The 22,340-nt window shown below is 43.5% G+C and overlaps 1 protein-coding gene across 15 annotated transcripts in view; it reads right to left on the bottom strand.

Moving 5' to 3' along the window:
- LOC117400581 (obscurin-like) overlaps positions 1-22,340 on the bottom strand; it is a 156,283-nt gene that overhangs the window by 119,583 nt on the left and 14,360 nt on the right. For 13 of the 15 annotated variants that reach the window (XM_059022963.1, XM_059022965.1, XM_059022966.1 and 10 more), the window contains exons 3-19: positions 21,719-21,988; positions 20,395-20,655; positions 18,432-18,737; positions 17,819-18,085; positions 17,065-17,340; positions 16,520-16,795; positions 14,001-14,276; positions 13,398-13,673; positions 12,423-12,698; positions 11,478-11,753; positions 10,490-10,765; positions 9,194-9,469; positions 8,206-8,481; positions 3,116-3,391; positions 2,129-2,404; positions 1,182-1,457; positions 740-1,012 (exon numbers count right to left, since the gene is read on the bottom strand). In XM_059022963.1, coding sequence (XP_058878946.1) covers positions 740-1,012; positions 1,182-1,457; positions 2,129-2,404; positions 3,116-3,391; positions 8,206-8,481; positions 9,194-9,469; positions 10,490-10,765; positions 11,478-11,753; positions 12,423-12,698; positions 13,398-13,673; positions 14,001-14,276; positions 16,520-16,795; positions 17,065-17,340; positions 17,819-18,085; positions 18,432-18,737; positions 20,395-20,655; positions 21,719-21,988 — 4,689 coding nt within the window. The remainder of the gene's footprint in view (positions 1-739; positions 1,013-1,181; positions 1,458-2,128; positions 2,405-3,115; positions 3,392-8,205; positions 8,482-9,193; positions 9,470-10,489; positions 10,766-11,477; positions 11,754-12,422; positions 12,699-13,397; positions 13,674-14,000; positions 14,277-16,519; positions 16,796-17,064; positions 17,341-17,818; positions 18,086-18,431; positions 18,738-20,394; positions 20,656-21,718; positions 21,989-22,340) is intronic. The other 2 variants (XM_059022970.1, XM_059022969.1) reach the window with 2 other exon arrangements.

Below are 22,340 nucleotides of genomic sequence, written 5' to 3'. Positions count from 1 at the left end.
AGTATCATACGCTGAAGCATTAGACACTCTCACTCCCTCCGCCCCCACAACCTGTTTACCCGGATATGATTTATTCATGTCTCTCTCTCTCTCTCTCTCTCTCTCTCTCTCTCTCTCTCTCTCTCTCTCTCTCTCTCTCTCTGTGTCACCCTTTTTTTTTGTTAGGACATGTTGTTGTGGTTGTTCCATCGCGTTGTTTATTGTTTACTGCGTACATGTTATTTTTTAGTCTAAACCTTTCCCTATGACTAATAAAACAATATATGTGTTTTATTTATTTACTGTAAAAATGATTTGTCTGTATTTCGTCAGTATGCATTACATACATACATACAATCATATAGCTTTTAGCTTGTTTGTATGCTGTACTCGTAATAATCGGGCGCATCGAAAAAAAAAAAAAAACTCACTCCCATAAGACCGGCAGTGCATTTTAGAACTCACTGCTCAAAGGGTTAAGAAACTGTGGCTTACAAAACCATATATAATATATGACTGCCCACACTCATGTATTTCAGCAATTCTGAAAATCTCATATAAATCCTGAGGCAATCAATAGGCAACGAAGAGACAGAATTTGAAATGGACTGTTATTTTTTTTTTAAAAAAAAGGTTGAACCGGAATGATAGACCAGCAAAACCAGATTTGACCGGATATGACAGCTTGGATCTGGAAACCTGGGTTATGCTTCACTTTCAATGCTTCCTTTATCTTAAGCAGTAGAACCCTTGGGCTGACCTTTGACCTGTACTTTGAAGTCCTGCTTGTCCCCAGCTGTCTCGCAGGTATAGGTGCCGCTGTCCTTGGACTCGGCTGATTTCACCACCAGCAGCCGCGCCACACCCTGCTTCTTTATCTCGTACTTCTTCCCCTCCTTTAACTCCACACTGTCCTTGAACCACCTCACTGCTGCACTGTCGACGGTCACCTCTGTCACCAGGGTGACAGTCTCACTCTCCTGAACCGTGATGGGCTTCTGAGGGGGTTTCTTCTGGAACTTGGCGACTGGTTCTGTAGGAAGTGAAGCATATCAGAAATCAGAGTATTATTCATTATTTAAAAAGAGTAAGTATTTCAAAAACAATACTATTCAGATCAGTGGAACATACTGCTCATTTACAGGTCAGGTTTCTTATGCTTCTTTGACTAAATACGTTGGTGAATCAAGGATGTCTATTACCTGTCACTTCAATATGGAAAGCCATCTTTTCCCCAGCAGCCTCGCAGGTATACTGCCCAGCGTCCTTCTTCTCCACGCTCTCCACCACAAGCCGGCGAGTCTTTCCATCTGATTCCACTTTGGTCTTCTTACTGGAGCTCAGCAATTTGCCATCCTTGTACCACTTCACCTCAGTCTGGGTCTGGGACACCTCACAGCTCAGGGTGGCCTTCTCTGAAAGGCTGGCCTTCACCTCCTTCTGAACTGGAGCTTTGGTGGCAAACACAGGCTCGGGTTCTGGTGAGGGGGGAACGACGACAAGACATCACACTAGGTTATGGTTTACCAGTGTGTAAGGTATACAAGTATTGCATTGCTTTGAATGATATCTGAAAGCTATATTTAATTTACCCCAGCACACATATTGTATTGAGGCGCCGTGCTGCACTGTGTGTTGGAGCAGGAAAATTTCAATTTTCCTTATCAAGGAATGGGCCTGCCAGCATGTGCAGTTGGAGATTTGAAAGGATGATGATTACTGCACGTAAGTCAATGTGCTTACCTTTAGCAACAGAAAAAAATGAAATGTCCTAATTTTGATTCTCCAAAGAACTGTAATTCATACCCCTTTTGATTTAATTCAGAATTCTGAACTCTAAACTAAGCTTATCAGTAACAACAGGTTCATGTGTCATTTAAACTGTATTTAAACAAACTTTTTTAATATAGCTGGGCTGAGCGAATTGTAATCAGCCCATGTGAATTGCTGATCATTTCCCACTAGTAGGCTAGTAAGTACATACTGACCCATACAAATAGGATCATTCTTGATTTGTCACACTGTTTCTTGATCAAGGGGGTTTCAATGTTCAATTTCCAGTCCTACTCAGTCTTTACCAGGACCTTCTCATGCATAAACACGTGTCTTTGCCATCAACGCCAGCTTGCACTAATGAAGGACTCCATACCTGCAACCTGGATTTTAAAGGCCATCTTCTCCCTGGCAGCCTCGCAGGTATACTCCCCAGCATCCTTCTTCTCCACACTCTCCACCACAAGCCGGCGAGTCTTCCCGTCTGATTCCACTTTGATCTTCTTACTGGAGCTCAGCAATTTGCCATCCTTGTACCACTTCACCTCAGTCTGGGTCTGGGACACCTCACAGCTCAGGGTGGCCTTCTCTGAAATGGTGGCCTTCACCTCCTTCTGAACTGGCACTTTCGTGGCAAACACAGGCTCAGGTTCTGGTGTGAGGGAAGAGAGATCACAGTGAGTCCATTCAGAACACTGCTTAGAGCTGTCAAATATTGAAGCCATAGTGTCTGGTATGGGTGAAAAAAAACAATCTATAAGTAAGTCTGTAAGTCCAATTCTATGTCCTGTAAGTCCAATTCTTCACTAAATCCAAATCAAGCCAACATATTCCTTGTTCACAGTTTACAAATAACAGGGTATCAGGCTAGTTTAAAATGCAACTAAAAGACAAGCCTGGACTCAGTTTTTTATCACTAGGTTACAAATTGATTTCCCTGTTATAAGTGTTGGAAGCATCACAAAATTATAAGGAACAGTTTGTCTGAGAAAATGCCATTGTCAGCTCAACACACAACACGTCTTAGTTTCAGGGACATATTTTATTTTCCATATTTTATTACCAGTAACAACAGGCTAATTTGTCAATGAATGTGTATTTAAACACACTTTTTTTTATTATGGCCGGTCTGGGAAAATTGTAATCAGCCCATGTCAATTGCTGATCATTTCGCACTAGTAGGCTAGTAGGTACATAAGGACCCATACAAATAGAGGACAATTCTTGATTTGTCACACTATTTCTGGATCAAGTTTTCAATTTTACATTTCCAGTCCTACTCAGTCTACCAGGACCTACTCATTCATAAACACGTGTCGTTGAGATCCATGCCAGCCTGTGTTAGAAGTGATGGACTCCATACCTGCAACCTGGATTTTAAAGGCCATCTTCTCCCCGGCAGCCTCGCAGGTATACTCCCCAGCATCCTTCTTCTCCACGCTCTCCACCACAAGCCGGCGAGTCTTCCCGTCTGATTCCACTTTGGTCTTCTTATTGGAGCTCAGCAATTTGCCATCCTTGTACCACTTCACCTCAGTCTGGGTCTGGGACACCTCACAGCTCAGGGTGGCCTTCTCTGAAATGGTGGTCTTCACCTCCTTCTGAACTGGCACTTTCGTGGCAAACACAGGCTCAGGTTCTGGTGTGAGGGAAGAGAGATCACAGTGAGTCCATTCAGAACACTGCTTAGAGCTGTCAAATACTGAAGCCACAGATATGCGTGTCCACGTTTGGCATAACGACTTCAGTGCACATGAATACTAGGTGCGAGCTAGAGTACTCAAATATTTGAGTATTTGTGGCAAAGCGCCCCGCCCCTGTGTGCATTTGTGTTATGTGTGTATGTTGCGTGTGTAAATGTTGGTGTATAGATTGGTACACGGGATATAAACGGGTCTGTGTTTCACGTGTATTTAAAAAGTGTAGATTTGTATTTAGGCACGAGGAGAGCACAAATCACTTCACGTGCTGGTTAAATGTAATATGTGAGCACGGGGTTGCACAGAATTAATTCACGTGCTGGGATTCAAGTGAATAATTAATTAGTAATTGAATCCCAGCACAATAGTATATATAGACGCACATTTCTTGCACTCAGGGTTGGGTGTTCGAGAGTGGAGAACGGGTGATAGAGAAGGAGAACGTAAAGTAGTAAAGTAAAAATAATATCTAGAAGTGTTTGTACTCACCGTGTTTGTTTGTCCCTCCGTGCACCGTTTGTTAAGTGTTTAGTAGTACGTTTTGTTTGTCTTTTTATTTTGGCTACCAGTGCCGTGTCCTGTTTTTGTCTGTTCAAACCTTTTATTTTCTGTTTATTAAATGCTGAGCGCGATCACGCGCCCAGCTTATACCAAACCACATCTCTCTGTTTATTGTGTTCCTGTTTCTGGTCTGACGCCACCCACTCCGGCCGTCTTTGTGACACGTGGTGTCATCGTGGGATAATAGCGCCTCCAAGCGTCAGACCAGGAGAGGGGGTTTTGTGAAAAAAAAAAAAAAAAAAAAAAAATAGTAAAGCGAGGATGGGAAGAAAGAGCTGCAGGAAGCAGCAGAAGCAGCAGCAGCAACAACAACAGCTGCAGCCCTCATCCTGCATGCCGGGCTGGGAGGAGGACAGCCACAACGGGGCAGTAGCCACCCCTCTACCCCCACTGCCACCGGGTTCCCCACCGTCCCGGGAAATATGGGACTGGCTGGTGCACCCCGAGGGGAACTTCGCCAGTGACCTCCCCATGGTTATTCACGCACTGCAGATGCGAGATGGGAAACGATGGGAGGACTGGGAGCAACAGCACAACCCGGCATCCGTTCGTGACCTCACCATTGTGGTGCTGGGTTACCTAGCTGCAGACATGGGAGGGATGCCTTCCAGTGAGCAAGAGGGAGAGGAGCAGTCGCTGCCCTCTCCAGTACCTGAGCGGGAGGAGCCTGAGCGTCCACAGCCCGAGTGGGAGGAGCCTGAGCGTCCACAGCCCGAGTGGGAGGAGCCTGAGCGTCCACAGCCCGAGTGGGAGGAGCCTGAGCGTCCACAGCCCGAGTGGGAGGAGCCTGAGCGTCCACAGCCCGAGTGGGAGGAGCCTGAGCGTCCACAGCCCGAGTGGGAGGAGCCTGAGCGTCCACAGCCCGAGTGGGAGGAACCCGAACGTCCTACGCCTGAGTGGGAGGAACCCGAACGTCCTACGCCTGAGTGGGGGGAACCCGAGTGTCCACAGCCCAAAAGGGAGGAGTCGGGGCGTCCACAGCCCAAAAGGGAGGAGGTCGAGGATGATGGCTGGGAGTTTTTTTTTAAAGAACCTCGCAGCAGAGTTATGCCCTGGCTGTGGGGCTTATGGGCACACGTTAGCCATATGCCCCACCCAGTATGAAGAGGAGGAACCAGCGCCCAGACGGGGGGACCGCGAGCGTCCAGCGCCCAGACGGGGGGACCGCGAGCGTCCAGCGCCCAGACGGGGGGGACCGCGGGAATCCGAAGCCTGAGAGGCAGCTGTTCCCACCTTCACCAGCAGAGCAAGAATGCCTGCTGGTTTCCCCATCACAACCAGCAGAGGTAGAATGCCTGCTGGTTTCCCCAGCACAACCAGCAGAGGAAGAATGCCTGCTGGTTTCCCCAGCCCAACCAGCAGAGGAAGAATGCCTGCTGGTTTCCCCAGCACAACCAGCAGAGGAAGAATGCCTGCTGGTTTCCCCAGCACAACCAGCAGAGGAAGAATGCCTGCTGGTTTCCCCAGCACAACCAGCAGAGGAAGAATGCCTGCTGGTTTCCCCAGCACAACCAGCAGAGGAAGAATGCCTGCTGGTTTCCCCTTCAGAAGCAGAGCCGCACCAGTCCGCTGCAAGAGAGGCAGAGCAGCACCAGTCCCCTGAAAAAGGGGGAGACTACACGCTGCTCCCACCTCCATCGGCAGGAGACTACACGCTGCTCCCACCTTCACCGGCAGGAGCAGAGCAGCCGGAGCTGCCTCTGCCTCCGCCACCTCCACCGGAAGGAGCAGAGCAGCAGGAGCTGCCTCTGCCACTTCCAGGAGCAGAGGAGCAGGAGCTGCCTCTGCCTCCGCCACCTACATCGGCAGGAGCAGAGCAGCCGGAGCTGCCTCTGCCTCCGCCACCTACACCGGCAGGAGTAAAGGAGCAGGAGCTGCCTCTGCCACTTCCAGGAGCAGAGGAGCAGGAGCTGCCTCTGCCACTTCCAGGAGCAGAGGAGCTGCCTCTGCCTCTGCCACTGCCAGAAGCAGAACAGCAGGAGCTGTCTCTGCTTCCCATACTTCCACCACGGGGAGTACGGTGGCCGGAGCCCCAGAAAGGGGAGCTGTCGGCCACGAAGAAGGGGGAGGAGGTCTGGAGACCACCAACCCCAGCAGCAGTTTCGCTGCCGGAGATCGTGGGGGAGGTCAGGAGACCTGCTCCCACTGCAGCAGTTTCGCTGCCGGAGAACGTGGGGGAGGTCTGGAGACCTGTTCCCACTGCAGCAGTTTCGCTGCCGGAGATCGTGGGGGAGGTCCGGAGACCTGCTCCCACTGCAGCAGTTTCGCTGCCGGAGATCGTGGGGGAGGTCCGGAGACCTGCTCCCACTGCAGCTTCTTCGCTGCCGGCAGTACTGTGGTCGGAGCCCCACCAAAGGGAGCTACCGGCTACAAAGACAGGGGGAGAGGTCAGGAGACCACTTTCCCCAGCAGCAGTTTCGCTGCAGGAGGTCTTGTGGCCGGAGCCCCACAGGAGGGAGCTGCCGGCTACGAAGAAGGGGGAGGTCGGGGGACCACCTGCCCCTGCAGCTTTTTCGCTGCAGGACGGGACCAACAGGCTGTCAGCCGTGCCACTACCGGCAGGGGTGCTGACAGCCTGGCCAGCCATGGGCCCACTGAAGCCTCCCTTCCCAGCCCGAGACTTTGTCCTGGACTGCTGGGTTTTTAAGGGGGGAGGTGGCCGTTGAGGCCATGTGTGCTGCGCACAAGGGGGGGTATATGTGGCAAAGCGCCCCGCCCCTGTGTGCATTTGTGTTATGTGTGTATGTTGCGTGTGTAAATGTTGGTGTATAGATTGGTACACGGGATATAAACGGGTCTGTGTTTCACGTGTATTTAAAAAGTGTAGATTTGTATTTAGGCACGAGGAGAGCACAAATCACTTCACGTGCTGGTTAAATGTAATATGTGAGCACGGGGTTGCACAGAATTAATTCACGTGCTGGGATTCAAGTGAATAATTAATTAGTAATTGAATCCCAGCACAATAGTATATATAGACGCACATTTCTTGCACTCAGGGTTGGGTGTTCGAGAGTGGAGAACGGGTGAGAGAGAAGGAGAACGTAAAGTAGTAAAGTAAAAATAATATCTAGAAGTGTTTGTACTCACCGTGTTTGTTTGTCCCTCCGTGCACCGTTTGTTAAGTGTTTAGTAGTACGTTTTGTTTGTCTTTTTATTTTGGCTACCAGTGCCGTGTCCTGTTTTTGTCTGTTCAAACCTTTTATTTTCTGTTTATTAAATGCTGAGCGCGATCACGCGCCCAGCTTATACCAAACCACATCTCTCTGTTTATTGTGTTCCTGTTTCTGGTCTGACGCCACCCACTCCGGCCGTCTTTGTGACAGTATTCTAAAATGAAATCATTATTTGCCAATCATTACTCAATATTAGTTACGCCAAAAAAAATCTGTTATACATTACTTAGTTACTTATTTGATTAATTTGTAAAGCAATTTACAGAATGTGGTGGCTAAAACTAGGTAACACTTGAACAGTGGGTATTTCTTTGGGGGTACGAGGTTCTGTACAAATCAAAAAGTCCAGAATCTCAATCGATCCCCCTCACTACCATACTGGCTTTGCCTGACTTTGTTAATTGCTTGCCCTTTGTACGTATTTGAGTAGTTTTACATATTCCAGCAGTTATTCATGAGAGCATAATTACAAAACACAAATCAATCAATCAAAAGTTTTACTCCGCCTGTCATTGGACTAGCACTCCAGTACTTAGGAACACATCATTTGTAGTTCTCGAGTACTCAAATAACTCAAATCACATCTACCTGCTACCATGTCAGCTAATGTTGTCCACATGTAAACCACATCATATTTCCAAATGTACAAAATATCAAATGTTGAAAGCGATGTGAAGTTTGACTAAACTACAGAACTTGGGTATGGATAGTAAAAACTCCAAAATGGTGCTCAGTCTAAAAAAAGCCCCTTCAAGTGATCTACGATTTTTTGGGGGAAGGAAGTAATTAGGAAACTACAAACATAATATAAAAGTAGAGACTAAAATACTTAGAACATGATAAATATAACACACTATATCAAGACAATGTGATATAATGTTGCTCTTGCTTTTTCCAAATTCCACGAATTCTGCTTGATAACACTCTGAAGAGTGACAATGACAAATAGATAAATGACAAATTGATAAAAAAAGAGGGCAATGTAGAGAATGAAGATATCAGATCTGACTCCCTACCTGCAACTTGGATTTTAAAGGCCATCTTCTCCCCGGCAGCCTCACAGGTATACTGCCCAGCATCCTTCTTCTCCACGCTCTCCACCACAAGCCGGCGAGTCTTCCCGTCTGATTCCACTTTGGTCTTCTTACTGGAGCTCAGCAGTTTGCCGTCCTTGTACCACTTCACCTCAGTCTGGGTTTGGGACACCTCACAGCTCAGGGTGGCCTTCTCGGAAAGGGTGGTCTTCACCTCCTTCTGAACTGGCACTTTCGTGGCAAACACAGGCTCAGGTTCTGGTGTGAGGGAAGAGAGATCACAGTGAGTCCATTCAGAACACTGCTTAGAGCTGTCAAATACTGAAGCCATAGTGTCTGGTATGGGTGAAAAAAAACAATCTATAAGTAAGTCTGTAAGTCCAATTCTATGTCCTGTAAGTCCAATTCTTCACTAAATCCAAATCAAGCCAACATATTCCTTGTTCACAGTTTACAAATAACAGGGTATCAGGCTAGCTTACAATGCAACTAAAAGACAAGCCTGGACTCAGTTTTCTATCACTAGGTTACAAATTGATGTCCTTGTTATAAGTATTGGAAGCATCACAAAATTATAAGGAACAGTTTGTCTGAGAAAATGCCACTGTCAGCTCAACACACAACATGTCTTAGTTTCAGGGACATATTTTATTTTCCATATTTTATTACCAGTAACAACAGGCTAATTTGTCATTGAATGTGTATTTAACACACTTTTTTTATTATGGCCGGTCTGGGAGAATTGTAATCAGCCCATGTCAATTGCTGATCATTTCCCACTAGTAGGCTAGTAGGTACATAAGGACCCATACAAATAGAGGACAATTCTTGATTTGTCGCACTGTTTCTGGATCAAGGAGGTTTCAATTTTACATTTCATGTCCTACTCAGTCTACCAGGACCTACTCATTCATAAACACGTGTCGTTGAGATCCATGCCAGCCTGTGTTAGAAGTGATGAACTCCCTACCTGCAACCTGGATTTTAAAGGCCATCTTCTCCCCGGCAGCCTCGCAGGTATACTCCCCAGCATCCTTCTTCTCCACGCTCTCCACCACAAGCCGGCGAGTCTTCCCGTCTGATTCCACTTTGGTCTTCTTACTGGAGCTCAGCAATTTGCCATCCTTGTACCACTTCACCTCAGTCTGGGTCTGGGACACCTCACAGCTCAGGGTGGCCTTCTCTGAAATGGTGGTCTTCACCTCCTTCTGAACTGGCACTTTCGTGGCAAACACAGGCTCAGGTTCTGGTGTGAGGGAAGAGAGATCACAGTGAGTCCATTCAGAACACTGCTTAGAGCTGTCAAATACTGAAGCCACAGATATGCGTGTCCACGTTTGGCATAACGACTTCAGTGCACATGAATACTAGGTGCGAGCTAGAGTACTCAAATATTTGAGTATTCTAAAATGAAATCATTATTTGCCAATCATTACTCAATATTAGTTACGCCAAAAAAAATCTGTTATACATTACTTAGTTACTTATTTGATTAATTTGTAAAGCAATTTACAGAATGTGGTGGCTAAAACTAGGTAACACTTGAACAGTGGGTATTTCTTTGGGGGTACGAGGTTCTGTACAAATCAAAAAGTCCAGAATCTCAATCGATCCCCCTCACTACCATACTGGCTTTGCCTGACTTTGTTAATTGCTTGCCCTTTGTACGTATTTGAGTAGTTTTACATATTCCAGCAGTTATTCATGAGAGCATAATTACAAAACACAAATCAATCAATCAAAAGTTTTACTCCGCCTGTCATTGGACTAGCACTCCAGTACTTAGGAACACATCATTTGTAGTTCTCGAGTACTCAAATAACTCAAATCACATCTACCTGCTACCATGTCAGCTAATGTTGTCCACATGTAAACCACATCATATTTCCAAATGTACAAAATATCAAATGTTGAAAGCGATGTGAAGTTTGACTAAACTACAGAACTTGGGTATGGATAGTAAAAACTCCAAAATGGTGCTCAGTCTAAAAAAAGCCCCTTCAAGTGATCTACGATTTTTTGGGGGAAGGAAGTAATTAGGAAACTACAAACATAATATAAAAGTAGAGACTAAAATACTTAGAACATGATAAATATAACACACTATATCAAGACAATGTGATATAATGTTGCTCTTGCTTTTTCCAAATTCCACGAATTCTGCTTGATAACACTCTGAAGAGTGACAATGACAAATAGATAAATGACAAATTGATAAAAAAAGAGGGCAATGTAGAGAATGAAGATATCAGATCTGACTCCCTACCTGCAACTTGGATTTTAAAGGCCATCTTCTCCCCGGCAGCCTCACAGGTATACTGCCCAGCATCCTTCTTCTCCACGCTCTCCACCACAAGCCGGCGAGTCTTCCCGTCTGATTCCACTTTGGTCTTCTTACTGGAGCTCAGCAGTTTGCCGTCCTTGTACCACTTCACCTCAGTCTGGGTTTGGGACACCTCACAGCTCAGGGTGGCCTTCTCGGAAAGGGTGGTCTTCACCTCCTTCTGAACTGGCACTTTCGTGGCAAACACAGGCTCAGGTTCTGGTGTGAGGGAAGAGAGATCACAGTGAGTCCATTCAGAACACTGCTTAGAGCTGTCAAATACTGAAGCCATAGTGTCTGGTATGGGTGAAAAAAAACAATCTATAAGTAAGTCTGTAAGTCCAATTCTATGTCCTGTAAGTCCAATTCTTCACTAAATCCAAATCAAGCCAACATATTCCTTGTTCACAGTTTACAAATAACAGGGTATCAGGCTAGCTTACAATGCAACTAAAAGACAAGCCTGGACTCAGTTTTCTATCACTAGGTTACAAATTGATGTCCTTGTTATAAGTATTGGAAGCATCACAAAATTATAAGGAACAGTTTGTCTGAGAAAATGCCACTGTCAGCTCAACACACAACATGTCTTAGTTTCAGGGACATATTTTATTTTCCATATTTTATTACCAGTAACAACAGGCTAATTTGTCATTGAATGTGTATTTAACACACTTTTTTTATTATGGCCGGTCTGGGAGAATTGTAATCAGCCCATGTCAATTGCTGATCATTTCCCACTAGTAGGCTAGTAGGTACATAAGGACCCATACAAATAGAGGACAATTCTTGATTTGTCGCACTGTTTCTGGATCAAGGAGGTTTCAATTTTACATTTCATGTCCTACTCAGTCTACCAGGACCTACTCATTCATAAACACGTGTCGTTGAGATCCATGCCAGCCTGCTTTCGAAGTGATGGACTCCCTACCTACAACCTGGATTTTAAAGGCCATCTTCTCCCCGGCAGCCTCGCAGGTATACTCCCCAGCATCCTTCTTCTCCACGCTCTCCACCACAAGCCGGCGAGTCTTTCCATCTGATTCCACTTTGGTCTTCTTACTGGAGCTCAGCAATTTGCCATCCTTGTACCACTTCACCTCAGTCTGGATCTGGGACACCTCACAGCTCAGGGTGGCCTTCTCTGAAAGGCTGGCCTTCACCTCCTTCTGAACTGGAGCTTTGGTGGCAAACACAGGCTCAGGTTCTGGTGAGGGGGGGACGACGACAAGAGATCACACTAGGTTATGGTTTACCAATGTGTAAGGTATACAAGTATTCCATTGCTTTGAATGATATCTGAAAGCTATATTTAATTTACCCCAGCACACATATTGTATTGAGGCGCCGTGCTGCACTGTGTGTTGGAGCAGGAAAATTTCAATTTTCCTTATCAAGGAATGGGCCTGCCAGCATGTGCAGTTGGAGATTTGAAAGGATGATGATTACTGCACGTAAGTCAATGTGCTTACCTTTAGCAACAGAAAAAAATGAAATGTCCTAATTTTGATTCTCCAAAGAACTGTAATTCATACCCCTTTTGATTTAATTCAGAATTCTGAACTCTAAACTAAGCTTATCAGTAACAACAGGTTCATGTGTCATTTAAACTGTATTTAAACAAACTTTTTTAATATAGCTGGGCTGAGCGAATTGTAATCAGCCCATGTGAATTGCTGATCATTTCCGACTAGTAGGCTAGTAAGTACATACTGACCCATACAAATAGGATCATTCTTGATTTGTCACACTGTTTCTTGATCAAGGGGGTTTCAATGTTCAATTTCCAGTCCTACTCAGTCTTTACCAGGACCTTCTCATGCATAAACACGTGTCTTTGCCATCAACGCCAGCTTGCACTAATGAAGGACCATACCTGCAACCTGGATTTTAAAAGCCATCTTCTCCCTGGCAGCCTCGCAGGTATACTCCCCAGCATCCTTCTTCTCCACGCTCTCCACCACAAGCCGGCGAGTCTTCCCGTCTGATTCCACTTTGGTCTTCTTACTGGAGCTCAGCAATTTGCCATCCTTGTACCACTTCACCTCAGTCTGGGTCTGGGACACCTCACAGCTCAGGGTGGCCTTCTCTGAAAGGGTGGTCTTCACCTCCTTCTGAACTGGCACTTTCGTGGCAAACACAGGCTCAGGTTCTGGTGTGAGGGAAGAGAGATCACAGTGAGTCCATTCAGAACACTGCTTAGAGCTGTCAAATATTGAAGCCATAGTGTCTGGTATGGGTGAAAAAAAACAATCTATAAGTAAGCCTGTAAGTCCAATTCTATGTCCTGTAAGTCCAATTCTTCACTAAATCCAAATCAAGCCAACATATTCCTTGTTCACAGTTTACAAATAACAGGGTATCAGACTAGCTTACAATGCAACTAAAAGACAAGCCTGGACTCAGTTTTTTTATCACTAGGTTACAAATTGATTTCCCTGTTATAAGTATTGGAAGCATCACAAAATTATAAGGAACAGTTTGTCTGAGAAAATGCCACTGTCAGCTCAACACACAACATGTCTTAGTTTCAGGGACATATTTTATTACCAGTAACAACAGGCTAATTTGTCATTGAATGTGTATTTAACACACTTTTTTTATTATGGCCGGTCTGGGAGAATTGTAATCAGCCCATGTCAATTGCTGATCATTTCCCACTAGTAGGCTAGTAGGTACATAAGGACCCATACAAATAGAGGACAATTCTTGATTTGTCACACTGTTTCTGGATCAAGGAGGTTTCAATTTTACATTTCCAGTCCTACTCAGTCTACCAGGACCTACTCATTCATAAACACGTGTCGCTGAGATCCATGCCAGCCTGTGTTCGAAGTGATGGACTCCCTACCTGCAACCTGGATTTTAAAGGCCATCTTCTCCCCGGCAGCCTCGCAGGTATACTCCCCAGCATCCTTCTTCTCCACGCTCTCCACCACAAGCCGGCGAGTCTTCCCGTCTGATTCCACTTTGGTCTTCTTGCTGGAGCTCAGCAGTTTGCTGTCCTTGTACCACTTCACCTCAGTCTGGGTCTGGGACACTTCACAGCTCAAGGTGGCCTTCTCTGAGGGACGGACCTTCACCTCCTTCTGAACCGGAGCTTTGGTGGCAAACACAGGCTCTGGTTCTGGGGAAAAAATGCATCAAATTATGAGGGTAATGATCTGAACTAGAAGTTAGGGGGAGTTTCCTTGGACTTCTGTTTTCAATTGAATTAACACACTAGGATAACTGAGGGAGATTGACAGACACATAGTTATGCAGAAAATAGATTACATGTAAGTTACATAGACAAAGACAGACAGACACAAACAGAGAGAAACAATGCACAAAGGGAAGGAAATTAGCTGAAAGAGCTGAGTCCCTACTTTGTGTTTAAATCTTATACAGGCCAGGTTCATGTACATTCTTTAGCCAAGACCCTTTAGTGAAATGCTTAAAATAGGTTTCTTACCTTTCACATTAACATTGAATGTTATCTCATCCTCTGGGAGTTTGTATGTGTATGCCCCTGAGTCGCTGGCTTTTGCGGTTTTCAGTACCAGCCTTCTGGTTGTGCCTTCTGTTTCCACAACAACCTCTTTGCTCTGCTTCACTTCCTGTCCTTTCCTGATCCATTTTCCTTTTGCTGAGGAGTGGGCCACCTCACAGGCCAGGACTACTGTCTCTCCCGAGGTCGAAGAGAATTCTGTTTTCGTCACTGACTTCTTAGTGAAGGTTGCAGTTGTTTCTGAAAGTCACATTCCAAAAGTAATCATTTAGGATCAAGTGGCTCCAGTATACATAGATTGGACAAAGGCTGGGATAAAATGTTACTTCTGGTACCACTACCCTTATGAATGACTTTAAAGATATACCAAATAAGAAAAACTGAGATAAAGATATTTGAAAATATGTAACAGCTAAAACTTACCAAAAACAATGATTATCCTTAGTATAATCATTGTGTTAACAGTGATAACAGTAATAACATAGTCTGGTAGTAGAACTAAAAAGGAATTTTATAGTAATTTAGACTTTTTTCAATGGGATTCATTTTAAAAATAAACATCTGGGGAGGTGTCAACTCTACTAACTCCTCCAAAATCCCACAGAAGAGCACATACAGCTAACGACTTCCCTGTTTGACAACTACTGCAGTAGACTCCCGTTAATGCGTGTTTCAATAATTTGGGTTTTGATAATACAGTACATTATCAAAATATATTAGTGCAGAAATCATCTGATCGATGCGAAAGCGGGTATTCGCACACTTTATATATTAGTGTGGAAATCAGCGTATCTGTACGGAAGCGGACTGTCATCATTTAATTTAATTCAATTACATTGAGTACAGTATAGTGCAAGCCAACAGACAGTACTGTATTGTAGTTACTGAAACCAGTGACAAGCGAGCAGAAAGCAGACTTTTAAGACTCTGTTAGTCTGGCAGTCTGACTATGAAGAGCAGTTATGACAACAAGATCAGTGACTTTTTTAAACCAGCTCTCTCTGCCTCTGAACAACACTGATTATGTACAGTATATATTTTGACCGTTGTTGGGACATTAAATTTTATTTGTATTATTGCATTTTTCAAGTTTTCAATTAATAGGGCTGCTTCTTCTTTTAAAACATAGTAATGGTAAAGACGTAACTCTTGGGCTACATTTTCAAATGTTGTTACTCCAAATGGGCACTGACACTTTATTTTCATGAGATAAAGAACACCCAAATAAGTTACTAAACCAAAAATAAACAACTCAAGACATTTAAATTGAGAGGCTTATAATTAGTCTTAAGCAGTTTCTTATTCTTAAGTGGTGACACCCTATATATCTGCAAGTGTCATATGTGGGGTTTGCACAGGGTCCCACACTTTTGTCTACTTCCACCATTACCATGGAAACATAGGCCTTGTCAAGAATTCTAGCAGTTATTCCTCCTAACCAGTTTTTCTGCCATATGCAGCAGTGCATGTAGTGTAATGCTTTCTGTTTTCAGCGCTATAGGCGGATGGGCCAAAAACAGCCCTAAATGGTTAGTGTCCTTGGCTTAACTGGCTTTCTAATATAGGCAAAATGCCAAGTGAAATGATGCCATTTAATTGATATCATCATGCTAAGATAATTTGTCCTTCTGAAGGGGGATTTTGCACACAACATTTATTCCATGATGCCATGGGTCTGTTTGCCTCTGTTTAGTTAGCTTTGCCCTTCCTCCAAATGGCACCTGGTGTTTTTTGTTATGGCCTGTCGAAATTCCAGCTTAAATGCCATGTGTGTATCAGGTGGTGCGCAGGCATCAGACGACTGGCAGGAAACACTTAGAAGAGAGTTGGTCAAATGTGGCACACTTGCAATTACATATAAACTCTACAAGAGCTATACCCTATAAAATAGAAATCATAAACAACATTTTGAAAATGACTGACCTTGGTTTGATTTCACCCAGAGAATATTCTGATATGTTGTAAAATAGACAACAAATAAATAAATATTCCTTGCATTCTATCAACTAGAATACAAGTTAAAGGAATCAGTATATATGATTCATGAGGGATTTAAATTAATCACTGCTAGCTGGTAAAAAGAAAAAAGATGCAAGACATCTACAGTAAAATGTACTACATTAAACCACTTCATAAATGTCCACCACTTCACAAATATTTAAAGAATAATTGTGACAAAATGTAAGTGTGACATATAGACAGACACACAGACTGATTGACAGTCAGACAGACATCCTCCTTATACCCAGAGATTTTGATACCTGCAATAATTTGTGTTAAAGACTTCATCACAATTGAAATGTATACTGTATATATAACATTACATATCAAAAGAGTCAGACGGACAGACAAATAACTTAAGGTTTCATCACATTTGGAAAGCAGTGCTCAGATATAAGCAGTGTGACACATGTACACACATGCACCTGCTTCCATTACTGAAACTTTTCAGGAAATGCCTGAGGTTAAGGTTAGAGCCCCACCTGGCACTGTTAGTGTGAAGGTCACTGTGTCTCCTCCTGCCTTGCACGTGTACATTCCTTCATCCTCTTTCTTGGCACTGGTGACGATCAGTTTGTGCTGCCTGCCTTTGCTCTCCATAGTGAATTTTTTGGTCTGTCGGATCTCCTTGCCCTCTCTGTACCACTGCACTTTTGCATTGCTCTCTAAGGTCTCTGCCACAAACTCTGCCCGCTCCCCGGACACCACCTTGACAGCACTACCAAATTTGTCTTTGATGGTGATCTTGGGGGCCTCAGCTGTAATAGAAGGAGGAGCACTAAAAAAAACACTCTTTTTGGTTTATTTTTTTTTAAACCTAGAAGTACTTACCGATTCATCAGATTATTTTATCTATTAATTTTGTTTTGGCCTGGTCTCTCACTGTGGTAAAACTAAGAAACCAAATGAAGTGTACAAACATTTCAGTGAGTGCCTTCTACAGTGTAAACTGCATGCATTGATTACTATACAAGAAGTTCATTTGCATTTAGTTTAACAAGTTCTGTATTTCTTGGGACATGAGTACCTTTCAGGGCGAGCTGCAGTGCCATTTTGTCCCCATCACAGACACACTCATAGAAGCCCACGTCCTCCTCCGTCACATTGTGAACCTTTAGGATGCGCTTCTGCTCTACGATTATGCTTTCATATTTCTTTCCTATCTTCAGCTCCTTCCCGTCTTTCATCCATGTCACTTTGGCGGCTGAATTCGATACCTCAGCCAGCAGTTCTGCTGATCCGTGCAGACCCACAGTCACAGCCTCCTTTTCTGCGGACTTGTTGGTAATTCTCACTGCAGCAGCTGTTCATTAAAAAATATATATTTCAATATGTTTCTACACAATGCACCAACTAAGATGTACATTTGCATTTTCTTATGTTCTAAATCTCATCCTAACTCTGTGCTGTCATATCTCCTTGAAATTTCAGATGCCAATATATGATCAATGCTTTTACTTTTGGGCCTAACAGTAATTCTACACTATCAATAACAGTATCCTTTGATCTACTTTTAAATTTAGATCTCTTGACTTGATTTGTCATTATAGGGCTTTTGTGGACTTTCAGCTTTCAACCCTAGGTCAGATGATTCATATATTGTTTATGATACAGGTTTGACTCTTATACCAACAACCCACAAATATATAAGCTATGTTCATGTATCAGTGTCATTTCATACACATTATTGATTGGATTGAGAGTCCATAATGTACCAATAAATCAACAGAACAAAAAAAATTAAACACAATTCAGTCGGGCTCCAATCCCCTCTCTCGTACCCTTCACGTTGAGCCTACAGACGCTCTCAGTGCTGCCGGCCATGAACTTGAGTTCGGCACCGTCGTCAGTCTCAGAGACCCTCCTGATGACCAGGGTGTGGGTGTTCTTTGTCCTGCAGATGAGGTAGTCCTGGCCACTCCTAAGAATCTTCCCATTCAGGAGCCACACCCCGGAGCAGGCCACAGACAGTTCAATAGTGAACGTGGCTTCTCCTTCAGCCAACGCTGTCACATCCAGCAGTGGAGCTTTCACTGTCGCCTTGGGTTCTGGGAATGGCAGGGGAAGTAATCAGATGATAAGGGTTGTGTTTGTGACATGATGATGTATTACTGCACTGACAAAATCACAGAAAAAAAAAACATTATTTGGGTTCTATCATCCTGGTGAAACAATTCTGGGGGCTGAATTCATGCCAACCCATAATTGAGGGCGTAAGCATTTTTTTACTGTAGGTCTCACAATGTCACTATATAAAACATGCATATTATGATAAACATGTATTCGAATTTTGTATTGATATTTTTTCCTAATGTGCCAATGACGAGAGGTCTTCTCATAAACATAGTGTTAAACAAACATCCAAAGAATTCATGGCTAACAATGTTTACTCACCCAGATAGAAAGTCCCTGGGAACTCCAGTGCTGAGCTCTGGCCAAAGCTGTTCATGGCAGTAATTCTGAAGTTGTAGCTACCCTCCTCGGTCAAGTTGCTGACTGTGAATTCTGAGCTGGGTACATTGTCCGAGCTGTGGCACCTCATCCAGGTTTGGCTCCCCACCTTCCTTCTCTCCACCAGGTACCCTGAGATGGGGACAGGTCTGTCCATCTCAGGAGGAGACCAGCACAGGGTAATGGAAATTTCGGTCTTGTCCTTCACCACAGGGTTGACTGGGGGATCTGGAGGGTGCTTCCTGGGGGCTGTGCCGGGGATAATGAATAATTAGCAAACTAATGCAATATATATATATATATATATATATATATATATATATATATATATATATATATATATATATATATATATATATTATAAAATGCTGATATTGATATGATACAGCCATTTAAGGATTTCTTACTGTACCCTTACTTTTTATGATGATGCAATCATTCTAAGTGGTTCGTATCGGAATTACTAAGACTTTCTGTTGAGGTACTTTGCAAATTAATTCAGGAGCTGGCTAGAACTGCCAAGTGTCTTTATATTAATAAGGGCCAGCACCATCTATTGCATAGCAGTGTATAGCCAGAAAAATAAAAAGGAAACTTTATCCAAAGTAGCTGATCGCTAGACGGTGCACACTCTTCCCTTATAAAAGTAAAACACAGTAATTTCAAAGCTTCCCCACGCTTTTCCTATGGTTGTATACTATGCATTTATCATAGTTTGGTTTGCCATGTTTTTTAACATGCTTCAAGATACCTCTTTGGACTTTACAATGCTTACCTTCCCTGTGCTTTATTACAATTTGCTATGCTTTTACTATGGGAAACATTTATAAGAGTTACTTTTATAAATACATTATATATCAATTGCAGGAAACTGAATAGCAGCTCTTGACTGAAATAACCTTAACACAATATTTGAGTAATTGCAATATTAAGCAATTCAACAACATAAAGAGGTACAGGGACCGTGAACCAAAAACTAAGAAAATGTCATTTGAAGCAACATTTCTGAATGTGTTGAATATTAAAATTCTTTCAGAATTGTCATAAGCCTAGCAATTTGTACATATTTGAATTGGTGACAAAGTTTAGAGTATATAGTGTCTCTTTAAGTACATGCTTACCAGCAGAAACTGTGAGACAGATTAGGCATCTATTTATGGCAGCCTGAGCGATCGAGTTTAATTTTTGCTGGCACTCTAAAGTTGTTTCTTTTTCATTTAAGAAACGTGTCATACCATTTCTCTCTTAAAATAACAACACGAAGGCAGGATACTTGGTTCCCCACAGGAACGAGGAGATGCATTTACCATAGTTAGCTATAGATTGCCATATTGTTTTTTTAAATGCTTTACCATACCTCTATGGGCTTTACAGTGCTTAGCGATGCTTTACTATGATTCCACTATGTTTTACTAAACTGTGATATGCTTTTACTGTGGTAAGGTTTTATAAGGTGTTTCATGTCTAAAAGATTATGACAGGGAAACGCAAAAGCCACAAGCTGTAAACCACCCCAATGTCCTCTGTCACTCAATCCACTGGTAAGTGGCAGTGTCTGGTGTATAATTAGCAAAGGAAGGCTTTCAATCTTCTTAACAACCTTTCAATACGAGCTTCTCTTGAAAAACGATGCCTTGCCATCGGTCTGGTTTCAAGTGTCATCCTCAGTAACCCAAGGGATGATTTGAGGATGGTTTTAGAAATATTAACATACTGTACAGTATGAGTGCCATAGTTAAACATAGGAAAAAACAAAAATGAATTGTCCATATAGAAGCATTTTTTCTCTCCCTAAATATTAGCTTTATTATTGTAATCTTTGGCAGTGTTAAAGTCTCATATCTGAAGTTGCAGTTTGTTCGGAAATAAAATCTATTGGGGTATTGGGAAGTGAGCACACATTTACCGGTCACAGAGAAGTGAGTGGAGGTCTTGCAGTCGCCAGCCACGAATGCAATCTCCCCAGAGTCCTCCGCGCAGCATTCGCGGATGGTCAGGGTGTGCTGCTTGCCCGAGGATACGATGGTGATCCTGCTGTCAGCTCTCAGCTCCACACCGTTCCTGGTCCAGTAGCAGTTTGAACAGCTGGACTGCAACTCCACACAGAACATGGCAGTGTCGCTCACAGGCAGAGCTGTCTTCCGGGGAAGTTTCTTGATGATGTTGCCTGAGTGGAAGAGAGGAATGATCAGAAATAATCAATACAATAATCTACATTTTTGACACAGGTGGGTGTGGAGTTTAGTTTAACGTTTAACCATTAACTAAAAGCTCAAACTAAATACAATAGCTATCAGCCCGGCTAAATAAATTCAGCATCTTAATTATGTATCTTATTGTTACTTGACCAGTTTATAGTAGTACATTCTATATTGCTTATGCTTCTTTGTGAATTTGTCTCAACCAATACATGTCTAAGGGAAAACAGTACAGTTAACTGCAATTAGTGTACACGATTACAAAAATTTGTGAACATGTATTCCAAATCCAGGGTTTACACATGATAGCCATCATATTTTGTTATCTATCATATTGAAAATACTGCTGGAATTTGTGAATGGATGTAATGCGTTGGATAACTTCTGTGCATTGTGAATATTGTGTTTATATGATAAAGAATTCTAAATATTTTTAAAAAGTCAAATAGCCAGTGTGGCAAGGTGAGGGTTATTAGGAGTGACGTGTGGCCTCTCGACAGACAAAAGTGCTATTGAGGCTAACTTCCTTGCCCTTATCAAGATGGAACTGACAATAGGTCTATAGTCGGGGTGCGGCAGAGATCTTGGTAAGGGCAGCTACACAGGTGCTCCCGATTCCACTCGGTCAATGCCCTGGTTAAGCAGAGCAATTTGCTACCGATTGGCTGCTGCAGGATTGATGGGGCGGAGCCTGGAGCATATAGGGAACTATGTTGGGGAAAGTTAGTTGATGGTGGGCAGAGAGAAAGAACGGGAAAAGCAGGGCTGTGACCAGATGTCTTTTGATTCTGTATTGTCTCTGTGACCAGGACTGAATGCTGAAACATACCCTGTGACCAGGGCTGAAGGAAAGCACTGTTGGGACTCACCTGAAGGAGCCAACCCATGACCTGTCTGGCTCTGTGACCTATATGTGAATCTGGAGAAAGCTGTTTCTTACCTGACCCATTCTGTGGATTGTACAAATTGTAGTTTAGCAAATCAAAACAAACCTCAGCATGATGGACCTTACCCACAGAACTCAGGACTCACCTATGACAGCGAGCTCGGCCACAGTCCGGCTGCCCTCCTTCATCTCACAGATGTAAACGGCGTCGTCGTCAGTGGTGATGTTGTGGATGGTGAGGCGCCGCAGAGTGCCTTCCTCCTCCATGAGGTACTTGGAGCTCTGGCTCAGCTTGGTCTCCTCCATGAACCAGCTGGCCTCGGTGGTGGAGATGGGGACCTCGCACTGCAGGGTGGCCGTCTTCTTCTCCGGCACCTCCACATCCCGGAGCTTCGTCTTGAACGGGACCCTGGGCTCTGCAATGCCCGGCAATGAGAACATCACTTACATGAGCTTGAAGAACCCCCTGTAACACCTTAACCCTCCTTTTATGCATAAGGCCTTTTTGACCCAATGATTGTAAATTGCTAGACCCCACCTAGAAATTTACAATTATATATATATAGATTTTTTTTTATCATGAACATATACACAGATAGAAAATCATTTTTCTCTCATGTTTGGTATTTCCTTGGACTCAAGGGTCAATATGACAGAGTAGTCTGTTCAGTTCCAACAAGTTAAATACACAAACATTCAGCAAATGCAGGCTGAGAAAAATGTTTTTCTGCCATTAAAGGTGTTGTTAGCAAAGTTTTAAAATGTATT

Source organism: Acipenser ruthenus, chromosome 4 (genome assembly GCF_902713425.1).
Source record: "Acipenser ruthenus chromosome 4, fAciRut3.2 maternal haplotype, whole genome shotgun sequence".
Taxonomy (NCBI): domain Eukaryota; kingdom Metazoa; phylum Chordata; class Actinopteri; order Acipenseriformes; family Acipenseridae; genus Acipenser; species Acipenser ruthenus.
This window is presented reverse-complemented; position numbering and strand designations above follow the sequence as displayed.